This window comes from Streptopelia decaocto, assembly GCF_964273445.1.
Source record: "Streptopelia decaocto genome assembly, chromosome: 6".
NCBI lineage: Eukaryota > Metazoa > Chordata > Aves > Columbiformes > Columbidae > Streptopelia > Streptopelia decaocto.
In genome coordinates, this window is record NC_138660.1 from 34,462,051 (window position 1) to 34,474,503 (window position 12,453).

The 12,453-nt window shown below is 40.0% G+C and overlaps 1 protein-coding gene across 7 annotated transcripts in view; it reads left to right on the forward strand.

Annotated features, from left to right (window-relative positions):
* AGAP1 (ArfGAP with GTPase domain, ankyrin repeat and PH domain 1) overlaps positions 1-12,453 on the forward strand; it is a 365,836-nt gene that overhangs the window by 307,578 nt on the left and 45,805 nt on the right. For all 7 annotated transcript variants that reach the window (XM_082055530.1, XM_082055531.1, XM_082055532.1 and 4 more), the window contains 2 exons: positions 5,425-5,579; positions 7,908-7,998. In XM_082055530.1, the coding sequence (XP_081911656.1) occupies positions 5,425-5,579; positions 7,908-7,998 (246 nt within the window). The remainder of the gene's footprint in view (positions 1-5,424; positions 5,580-7,907; positions 7,999-12,453) is intronic.

Below are 12,453 nucleotides of genomic sequence, written 5' to 3' on the forward strand. Positions count from 1 at the left end.
ATATTCATTAGCTCCCAAACTTCCTTTTTTAAACAAGTTAGTGATGCCTTTGGTGCCGTGGTGCTGTGCCTGTGCAGAAAATTCACTTTTGCTCACCATGGCAGATGGAGAGGGAAGCTGTTCAGAGCACCCGAGGTAAGCTCTGCCCAATACACTGGGCTTTGCAACGCCTCTTGGTTAAGCAAGCCCTGCAGCTTTGAAACACGTGTAATTTTAAAAGTAAACCGCAGCCTTGAAATGTGTTAGGAAACACCTAATGCAAGTGTAGACTTTTGTACTATGTGAACAGCATTTAAAAATTACTTCATGGATTTTTCAAACCACGTCTTGGCATCCAAATAAAACAAATACATATGGTGGGGGGTGCTTAGTCCCTTGAGCTAGAAACCCGCCTTTCATCACCAGTTTGTCACTCACGTGTAGCGATATAAAGCAGCACCACTGAAAAATTCTTCCAGTGGAACGCAACCTTTATCAAGAGCTGTGGGCGACCGATAGCAGAGCTATACTGTCCTGATAGGGTTGATTTTCAAAACTAATTAGATTTAGACACTGGGTTTGGAAAGGGGAGAGAAGTATTAGCATAGTCATGCCCAGTGGGACATGGCACAAATATTTCCTTAATTGAGGCTGCTAATAAACATACTTATCTTCCAACTTACAGGGATAATTTACACCAAGTGGCAGAAGGTAATGATAGTTAACATTATACAGTACGTAAATAACATGTGCCTTTGTTGTAAACAAATTGTATATTGTAAACATCTAACGTTGATTGCTAGGGCACCTCGGCAGTTTTTCATTCTCATCCTTTTGACAAGATGAAGGGTTGTTAAGGAAGGGTGCTTGAACAGAAGCGATTTTTGAGAGAGGGAGGAGGGCATGATAAAAAGGGAGTTTAAATAGGTCTCAGTGTTACTTGAGGCAGGCTTGGTTGGGTTTCGAGCTGTAACCTCAGCTCTTGAAGGTGCTTCGCAGGTATTTGAAATAGGCCATTGAGAATCTTTTGGTTCTGCACTTGACGCCTTGTTTCTGGAAAGTGTTTCCTGTGCGAGTGGCATCATCCACCAGATGTGCACGGTGAGTTACTATCAGTTAGCAGCAGCACCAGGATCATCTGATGAAAACTCCATTGGACAAAGATGCAAATGCACACTCTGGCATCTAGTGAAAGAGGTTGGTTGGAAGCCAGAAGATGCAGTTTTATTTCTAATTCTTTCAAAATACTCATGTGTGCCTACGAAAAATGCAGTAAGCCTGGCAAGGCTTTGTTTTATACCCGTGGGAAAATATAACTATTTTTTGTTTAAAAGCAAACTTTTGTGATGGATATAATTTCTGACCATAGAGTGCCTGGTGGAAAAGGGCCCTTGTCTTCTGTTAATGTCAAATTGTGTTTGTGGTTACCCACCACTGGTGCAAGGTGTCAGTGTTGATTTATGCAGTTCTTAATACTGAGAATAAAAGATGTGGGAAGCGGAAATTGCAAAAAAACCTGATATATGCACACCATTTAAAACGGCTCCTACAGGACACCAGAGGCATAACTGTTTCTGGACATGTGTTTTCCCTACATTTTAGTCGACTTAATTGAGTTCTCTGGAACAAGTTACAGACTAATTGTATCCTGTCGCTATTTTCAGTGTAGTTTTCCGAATCTGATCTCTGTTACATACAATAAACAAAGGCATTGGTGTGGGAATGCAGTGAGACCATGCCTAAATGTTTGTTTTTCCTTGCACAATCCTTTGCTTCTAAGAAATCTTATATCTTGTTTTCCATAAGTGGGTGGGCTGTAGCAGCGTCTGTCTTCTGGCAGAGCAAAATAAATCTTGAGTTAAATGCAGTAACTTTACCATGAAAAGATGATGGTGAAAACAATATGTGCAGCGTAAACAGCAGTACTGTGTAGCTTCTGGGAAGTGGTGTGTAGGTTATGATGGTGTGGTGATTTTCCTAAAATCCAAGGATTGCATGCCCACTGCCACTGGTACTCTGAAAAAAAAAAAATCACTTGAGCTTTAGATTCTGTATCGTCCTAACCTTATAGTTTCAGCTAATTTCCCATCCTAGCCACCCCTTACACTTAAATATGTGTGTATATATATATATATACACACCAACCAAACAACAACAAAATTGTAGACATCTCCTGTTGATGGTAACTTCCAAATGGAGATCAGTTGCAGCTGGTTCTTCACACTTTAACCATTTGTCTGCTGGCTTTCCAGGAAATAATTGATAACTGATTGGCCCATTAACCTTTTTTTTTAGAAAAAAAGTTTGATAGCCTGGACCTGTGTAATGAGGAGGGATTCCTAGTGAAATCAGGTTGATGGCTGAGTTGCTTGCCCCTGAGGATGCAAAATTAGCCCCGCGGGACCTCGTCTGCATAGAAACTGGACACAATTAGCGTAATATCCGGTGTTATTAATGTAGTTTGGAGTAATTGGGCAGGTTGATTTCGACAGGTTGATGGTGCTAAAATACTATTATAGTGGACCTTTCTATGAATAACTGTTAAACGTGGAAAACTGTTTAATAAAATTTTGTGATTGGGCTCACAGGGATTTAAATAGTACAACCTATAATTTTACTGAAGAGTAAAACTGAACAATTTCATTATGCTGCCAGGATCGTCCTGTCCGTGTGTGTGGTGGTTAAGGATGTGTGTGTTCGCTGCTCATCTTCTGTAGGCGTTGCGCTGTGGGTTGCACTGCTGCTGCTTTGTTTCACAACTGTACTTACAAAAACAAAAACGAACAAACCAAACCCACAACCTTGTATTTAAGCAGAAAATGTATTATTGAACACATCTTCAACTGGCACAGTTGCTTTTCATCTGAATCTTCGGTGGTATCAGAGAGTGAAAACTTGTATGTTTTTAATAGATCATCAATGATGACCAAGTTTTCAGTTAAGTTGCTGATGAAACGCAAATCCTCCCAGCCTTAAAACGCACTGCAGCCATCGGAACCAATGGCGGGGCCGTCCTGGGACAGACTCGCCAGCTTGTTACATGGACTTTGCGATCCAGAGCCACAAAGGCTGTGCAAGGTCTTTGCAGCTTCTGTCACCAGTGCCAGTTGGTCACAGCAGAAAAGGTCAGGAGATGAAACACAGGAGCTGCTCCTTTGAGAAAAGAAGACTGGCGTATAAAAGACCAACCACTGGAAACGTCTGGAGGTGTTTCCTGAATTGCACTTGTCACCTGAACAGCCAGTTTGTGTCCCCTGCCGTAGGTCTCCCATAAGCAGGGGGATAACTGTGTAGCGTTTCTGGAAAATGAAGCTTGCAGAGGTACCACTGCAAGGACAGTGTTTGAACCTCGCTTTTAAAGGGCATGCTGGCTGAATTGCAGAGTTAATTTCTCATAAGCCCTTCCTGAGCAAACCAGCTTCATGTATATGATCAGCATTATCCGCAAACAGGAGACAGGAGCATTCAGTGATGCTGCATTGTGATTGTGTATATTTCTTTTAAGGTCTGGAATTGTAATACTGTAAAGTCACCTAGTACTTAAATGCTGGGATGAACTGGTACAGGATTAGTGCAGGATTATCTCTCTGAAGTTGCACTGTATATACTTGTTGAGTATTAGCTATATATCACGTATACTTGTTATGCATTGAGAAGACAGCCCTGCCACATGTGCTGAAGAAGTCTTCTCTCTTGTCACACCGTTCTGTGTCTTTGCATCCTTATGAGCCCCCCAACCTGCTTGAAAAGGAGTGTAGGGAATTTTTAACTTGAGGTGGTAAGATGCCTGTTTTCTATAGCAGGCAACTCCTTCAGGCCTTTGGCTTATGTAGGATGGTGTATGGGAGCATGAAGTTTTATCACTTAGAAGCCACTGAAAAGCCCAAGAAAAATAAATATCCTAGATTGGACTCTATAAGGGGCTGCTGCAGAAGACCATAACTGTGCTGTCCCCGAGGAGACAGGGCACAAGACGGAACGTAATTTCTTACATTGTTGAATGGTTCCTCTTCCATCTTTCTCATAAACTCTCGAAAGCTCCGTTTGATAAATATGGGTTTTTCCATTATTTAATCATAGCGTATTGGATAATGATTCTGCGTGTTTGTTATTAACACAGTGTTGCTAGAGTGAAAAGTAGTTATAGCTGTACAGTTGCATCATTTCTCTTTTTTTTTTTTTTCCCCACTTATCCCACATGCTACTTTTTTCAGTAAAACTGCTGGTTCATGCAGCTCATGCACGTGAAAATAACCTTCACCTCCATGTTTATTCTCACCTCAAGGTGCAAAGTAACCTGCTATTTTTTGAGGCTTCATTAAAGCAGTGTAGGTGCTCGCCTTGGTAGCATGGAGTTTATCAAAGAAAACCAGTTGTCCTACACTTTGAGAAAATGACTGCCAGTGAGCAGCAGTACCGTCGTTAAAGCTAGTGCCAGATTTGTCACTTAGCTTTGCATGCTTATGGATGACAAGGTAACGCAGGAGTTTCATGGCTCTGAATATATAATAAGTCATTAGCAGACAAGCAGATGTAAATGCTCTTTCCAAGGCCCATTATGGCTGATGTTCACCAGAACTTTGTGCTCTATTATTCTGTTCCTTTCATGCTTCATGCCTGCCCTTCCCAATTCCACTCACTCTGTTTCAACTTCCTTGATTTTTTTATTTTATTTTTTTTTTTAATTTGACTTCTATGTCCCATGTGTAGTTGGAGCGTGTGTCCGTTTAGTTCAGTTCTGCTGGTATTTTCATATGCTGCCATCCTCTGGCCTGAATATTTGTCTTTATACTCTAGTAGCCCCAAGGATATTTCATTGACCCTTTCTGCTAGTTCCTCTGATCATTGTCTCATCTCCCATGTCGCACGTGAATGTCGAATAGCTTGAACTGATTTTAATCCTGTATTACAGCCCAATGTATTTATGCTGTAGACAAGAAGATGCACACATCCACTTTTAATACATCTGTAGATGTAAACAAGTGTTTGAAGGAAGAGGGTAAATTGTCAAATTTTCTGTGTTGTTGATTCTTTATAGTTCATTCGTCTTTTAAGTTATTTTGTGACGCACTTCATTTGTTACATTACATAGCTCTTAGCACTTCAGGTTATAATCCAAATTATGCTTGTTAGCTGCTTTGTGTTCAGGAAAGGTATAGACTCAATACGAAAACCACAAGCACACGCAGGAACTGAATATTTACCCAAAACAGTACTTTATCTACATAACATTTGGAGAGAAAAAGCAGTGGATCCACAGGTCGTTTTCTGATGCCTTGTGCAAGAGCAGGGTAGGTAGTTGGATATATCTAACCTCAAACCTCAATGTCCAGACCTGTGTTTGCTTTTTACATTGCAGAAATGCTCATCAACCAAGATTACTTAGGCCTCGCTATTGATATCCCTAAACTTATTTTTTTTTTTCCTTTTGCGTGTTTTTTTCAGAACAAGAAGAAAACTTTGAGTTTATCATTGTCTCTCTCACCGGCCAGACTTGGCACTTTGAAGCTACCACATATGAAGAAAGAGATGCGTGGGTACAAGCCATAGAGAGTCAGATCTTGGCCAGTTTACAGTCATGTGAGAGCAGCAAGAACAAGGTATGGTACACAAAGTAATACCGAAAATAATGGTTGGTTGAGCTTTGAAAGGAAAGCATAATAAGGAACTTTGAATTTTAAACCTGTACTAGCAACATGCAGGTATTAGGCACATGATGGAGCAGCGTTAGATCTGTATGCGTGTCTTGGATATTTCAAGACAGCTGGTGCTGTAGCCTCTTTTACAGGTTATTTTTTACAGCAATTGAACTAACAGATTTCCTGGATTATATTTTTTGCCTTTGGTATTGCTCTTAAGATTTTGACTGAATGTCAGGGTGTGGTCATGGACTTGTACAGTGCAGTCACAGCTGCAGATTCAGGGTTGTTTCAGGCTAGAGGTCTGCACAAGACCCTTTAGGAAAAGCCTGACTCGGAGAAAAGTGGAGGCAGATCCCCAAACCAGCATATTTAATAGTCAAATCTCTAGTTAAATCTACTGAGCTCTCCTGCATGGCAAAATTTAACTAAACATTCTGGTTGGCCTAACCAGAAATGTGCAGTAATGTTCAGCGTTAAGACTCTGCTGTGAAGAAGGAATCACAGGAATCAAAACTAAGCTGTTGCTTTTGTGTCTGTTGCCTTATGAAGCCTATGCGCAATTTTTCTTTAATTACATTGAATTAATTTTTTTTATGGTTTTGTGACTCAACTAATAGAAAGCAAATCCTGAAACAGTTTATCAAAGCTTTTTGGGGGAAGATGAACATCGCTGGAGAGGAACAGGCCTTCTACCTTGCAATGCTTTCATATGATGACAAAAGTAATTTGTTCTCCTTTCCTGACAAAATAAGTAAATAAATGTTTAAAATCTGAGACTTCTTCAGCCATTGCTCATTTTTGGAAGGGCAGGAGAACTTCTGCTTCTTGAGTCTGTGTTTGCAAACACTTCACAACTAGAGAGCAAAGTGTTGAGTGGTAGTGGAGGGAGAGAAGTGAGGAGTAATTATTCAGACATATAGATGCTATAACATTATCTACCTAACAAGATGTCATTAATGACTTTTCTATTGTGAGGAGGAGGCTTATATTTTGAAATGAATGCCTGCTACCAGGGTAGATCAGACATCAGTAGTTATCATCATCATGATATAAATTACTTACCATATTGTTTAAAATGTATTTATTTCCAACATGTATTTCTGAGATAGAGAAAAAACACCGGTTATGTTTTTTTTGTCTTTCATGGATTTACACATTCAACTATATGTGTTAAGGGAGCACAATAGAGGAAATTTGTACATTAACACCTACATAAAATTACTAGTACAAAAGAGGAAAGAGTGGGTGGTAATATTTACTATGCAGTACCCACAGAGTGGATTGGCCTTTGTGTATATTAAATATTCTTTTGAAAGGAGATAACCGGTTAATAAGATTTTACATGTACAGGGAGCTTTTTGGATTGTATATTAAACCCACTACGATGCTCAGAAAGGTTTTTTTCTTTCTCTCAAATATTACTGAGGTCTCAAAACATGTCAGAAGTACTAGATTAAATAGCAAAGTGCATTTAGTTGGAGAGGTTTAGTAGGTGTCCTATGGATAGATCAGGAGGGCATACCTCCACATGGCCATGCTTAAGACCTGGTCCTCATCCTGTTTAAATCAGTTCATTGCAAAGAGTCCCTCATGTGCTGCAGCTAACAAATTCCTTCTCAGAAAGCCCACAAGACAGTTTATTTGAGTAGGGCTGAACTTTTTGTACATCATGACAGTCTTTCCAGGTCCAAGTAGAGGTCATTGGCAGGCCAACATGGAGAGGATTTAAATGGGAGCTGTCTGTAAATCTGACCTTTTGATGATAAAAAGGTTTCAGTTGCTTTTGCAAACCATGCCTTAGTCTTCATTAGCAAAAGCATACACATCAATAAAAGAAATTGATTTTATAAAATAATACTCTTACCTAATTTATCTCAAGAACCAAACCTACACTGTGACTACTGTTCTTGTGAATAGCAAGGTTGATTTTCAAGCTTGATTTTCCTCTGTGTGGTCCCCCCCAGTTGTTAGAATCCAGGCTGGAGACCCCAGGGCACTGGGAGCTCCTACCCAGGGTGGAGAGCGCCCTGGGAGAAATCCTGAGCTGTCAAGAAACATGGGAACAAAGAGAAGTCCCTGCTTGGCAAGCACAGACTTGCAGTTCTTGTGTATACCGATGTATCACCATGGCTTGAGAAGCAAACTAAGGATTTTGAGGGTCCTTGATCACATTCATTCATTCTTGGTCTAAGCTTTGGGTTTTGCCATTCGTTCAGCTGACAGTTGCGTTATCTAATTTTATTGGGTTTTTATTTGTTGCTTATGCATTTCTTTATGTGTCCACAGTCCCGTCTGACGAGTCAGAATGAGGCCATGGCCCTTCAGTCCATCAGGAACATCAGAGGCAATTCCCACTGCGTGGACTGTGAAGCACAAAGTAAGTACGGAGACCTGCCTTCAGAAAACTAGCTTCTGCCCTTGGCTGAAACAACTTCTTGGCCGAGACTTAGGTGAACGCTTGCCATAGGCTTTGTCTTTTTCAGTATTATGTTCCAGATGTTGTCTGTACGTTTCTTCTTCATTATGGAGTTTGCTTAATCAGGCTTATTTTAATTTGTGTTTAATATACACTATGTCAGATGCATCCTAATTTTTTCTTCTTGTTGTTTCACATGCCACTTTAAATGTCAGCATTTCTTCACTTTCCTTTGAAGAAAGGGAAAAAGAAGTTTGCTGTTTGACATCAGTTACTTCGATTTTCCTCGTACTTTGTGTGGAGGGGCCATGTGTGCCATGGTAATATTTTCAAAGAGGTACAGCTTGATTGGTGTTTTTTTGTTTTTTTGTTTGCTTTTTTTTTTAGGATTACTTGTCAGAATACACCAAAGTCATTGCTCATTATATCTGGATACTAGAAAACTGATTTGGGATATTTTTTTTCTCCCCTTTATGCTTCTTTCCCTTTTTTAGATATTTTTTAAAACATAGTGTTCAGAGAAGTGTTCTCGATAATACTTTGAGCTGCGGTTCACCTCACTAACCCCAGCTGAGGTCATTATTCTGGTGCTCTTTAGTTCCAGGGGTTTGCAACAAAGCCACAAAAAGGAAGTACTCTTCCTCTAAAGCAATTAGTTGTAGAAGAAGAAGGATTGAGAACTTGTGCATTTTTATTTCTTTGATATTTGAAAGTCAGAACTTTTCTTGTGATTTTTACATGTGCTTAAAATGGAAAAATATTAATTTATTTTTCTTTGAGTATAATTTTTTTTAAGACTTGCCCTTTAGGATTTTGACTACTGGTGTAAGACATTCTAACATCCCAGTTAACTTTAAAACGAACATTCATACATAAGCACCAGTGCTTTTGCACAACTAATCTTCTATCTGTATAGTCAGCAATTTAGCTGATTCGGTTGTCCACCAAACAAATGTGTTGTCACCTGCCTCGTCCTCAGAAGGCTTTAAGGAAAGGTGGTTAGCACATTAACAACCATTTAAAATAAAAATAAAATAGAAGATTTTTCCAGTCCATACCAGCAAAATGCGCTTCATGTACAGACTGATTTTAATTGTTGCTTTTGTAAACTGTCAGATCCTCATATGCCATCTGTAGGAGATGGATCAAGAAGAAAGGCAGCTGCCCTGTCCCCAGCGGTTCAGCGCACGGGGATGTGACCCCTGGCTGGGCTGGGCTTTGAGCACCAGGGCTGGGTTGCTGCCAGAACAGCTTGTTGACCTGCTGGAGGGAGATCCCAAAGAGCCATTTCACAGGGACTTTCTCAGACAGAGGGAAATAATGGCAACATTGATAAATTAAGGTCTTTACCTTCCACTGGCGAGTAATCCAGCATGCAATAAACATGCTTTGGCTGGTATTTTAAAATATACAGCCCAAAGTCATTCTTATTTATTGGTGTTCTTTCATACTAACATGGTAGTCATTCAGATTTACACCAAAGTTTTGATATAGTTTAAGTGAAAGTCATATAAGATGCTGTGCTGTATATGAGAAGGATGAGTTCTTCAAGCAACCTGAATGTATATTTAGCTCATTTGAAATAGTCGCCATGAGCAGACCGCAGTGGGAGTGGTACCGATTGTCTGTCTGTAGAGCTCTGAGTGGCATTTTCCTGGACCCTGCTGACTGGTCACTTTTTTTTCTCTTTTTCCCATTTTGGCCGGGTTGGTTTTCTTCCAGGTTGCTTCATGGGACAAGCTGCCCATGCGTTCACGGTGCCAGCAGAAGGGATGTGCCAAGAACATGTTTCTGGGAGAGGGCAGGGTGGGACTGCCCTTTTTGGCAACACTCAACACTTGGTTGTGTAGCTTCTGGGGAAGGAGGGGTGATCTTGGAAGCTGAACGGAAACCTCTTAAATTTTTGTATTTTTGGAGATGATTTGTACCCTCTTTAACTCTTCTTGCTATTTGGCCTCCGTGATTATAAGGCCACTGTCTTTCCTTCTGAAAAGTCTGAGATATTTCCGAAGTGATGTATCTTAAAATGTAAACACTCACATGAGATCAACCTCAGCTTGCTGCTTTTTCCGCTGGGCTTTGCTTTATTTCCTTCTTTCCCTTTCTGCCTCTCCTGGGCAAGTCCTTACCCCCAGACCTTTTAGCATCACAAATACCAGTGCTCTTATGGAAAGCTTACGTAGTTTGCATCTTCACAAAGCCAGATGTTTGGGAGCAAAGGGACATGAGATGTTGTCCCTCGGCCCTATTCAAGAGCCATCAATCTTCCACTTCAGAAGTCTCATTCTTCCTCTTTCTAGAGCTCGTTTGCCTTTTTAGCACTTCATCACAGCACTTTGTTTCACCAGGGGATTTCTCCCTTGTTGTATGTTAATCAGCAGCAGCAGTACCAGCAGCATCTCTGTGGTGCCAGCCTTTGGTCCTTTGGCAAGCTCAGCCTAAAGTTTTTCAAAGTCCTTTTTTAAATGTTCCCATCCCAGAGTAATAGATAAGGCAAAGTGGTCTTTAAGTGCTGGGGGTTTTGCCCAAGGAGATCTCCTTTCATGTCTCAGAAGGAAACTGATGTTGCCTTTTCCCAGAGCATGGGACTCCCAGTGCTGACTTCTATCTGGAGAAGGCACTGAAGTTCATCAGATTTCTTAGGCAAACCCAGCTAAATTTCTGTCCCCAAAGGATTTTAGCTCTTCCAGCCTTAGTACTTAAAAAGCAGACCAAAGGATAAATATGAATCACTCTTTTAAGAGATCTGGAGAGCATGGAATATTAGGTCTTTTCTATTCTAGAAGAAAACTAGGAGTACTTTAAGAGGGAAAGTCTCATCATGAGTTTTCTAGTTCAGGAGTCTAGTAACTTACCAAATACTGAAGTAGTAATTTGGGTGGCCCTGGCAAGCCTATCAGACCCATCACAAGATTCAATTTTATATTCAGAATAGAGGAAAAAAAACCCTTAACTTTTCGCTCCTTTGCTGCAACTCTTTGCAAGATGCCTTCACCTCCTGCTTCTCCTTCTTTTCCTGGCTCTTCTCTTCCTCCCTGTTCCGCTGAACTTGTCAGGATTTAGCATGGCAAAGCCTTTCATCAGCAACCTCGTGTCCAAAGGGAAGAGAAGATGGTGGCGAAGGGGTTATTCTCCTAAAAGAGTTTTTCAAAGAGCTTCCACCTTCAAATAATCAATCTGATTGAGTTGCAAGTCAAAGTGGGGAGGAGGTTTTTAAAAAAGAAGAGAACAAAACACCTTTAAGAATAGGGATAGCTGACAATTGTAATCTGGTAATATTCAGTGATATAAAAAGTTCATGTTTTTTTGATTAATTGTAAGTAAAACAAAGGGAAATTAGCGTTATAGCACCTCTAGCTGCATTGAATGGGCTTGCTTTCTTTTACCATCAAATCTGGATGTATGCATACTGGAGAAAAGTTTGCTGTGTGATTGTAAGTGTTCTGAGCATACTGCTAGCATCAGCAGGAAAAGCTGATTTTCGATTATTATCTTGTGGGAGAAATAAAAAAAAAAAAAAAAAAAAAAAAAAAAAAAAAAAAGCCTGAATAGTTGTGGCTTACTAACCATGTGTGGTTCTTTTCTGTATAAATCAGTGATAACAATTTTCAAGCATGAGATTTGTAAAGAATCAGATATCAGAAGAGGAAGATACAAGTAGGAGCAATGAATTGCAAACAAGGACATACCTGAGCATGTAGTTTCCTATAACTTGCCTTAATCATTGGTGGGTGGTGACTTCTGTGGTCTAGCGTGCATCCTTTTGAGAACAATTTTTCATGTGCACACAGTGAAACCAATGTCATGAGTGACATCAAGTCAGGTTTTTTCCCAGAATCCATCAAGTGATGCCACTTGTCCAAGCTCCTCATCAGAGCCCTGTCTTGTTCTTTGTTATTCAGGTATAAACAAGATGAACAAGTCTGGTTTTTCACTGGACGTTTGTAATGAGTTCAACACTTGCTTGTCTTAGTTTGACACCTTCAAACTCAGCCGTGTGTTGTCAGATTGTTGAAATTTAAAATACTATCCTGATAAAATTTCGTTTCACTTCTTGGTTATGGCTTTGGTGGACTACTACATCTTACCACCATTGTCAATTAGAAGGAGGTGACTACTTGAAGAATTTGTTCAGTAAAATACAGGTTAGATGGGCTTCAAGTACACAGAGGTATTCGGGAGATCCTTAATGTCAGTTTTGTTAGAATAATTGGAAAAATATTAATCGGTACTTTTTATCTTGCTTCATTCTGAGTTTGTGCTTCTTTGAGTTCATTGCACTTCTTATTTTTGTGAAGATAACCATGGCCTTTGCAGGTCAGGGACAGAGATTTCATTCCAAGTCACAATTTGCAAATTTTAAATTATAATTTACTCTGTTTAAGCTTTTACTGACAAATCACATTTCAGGATTTT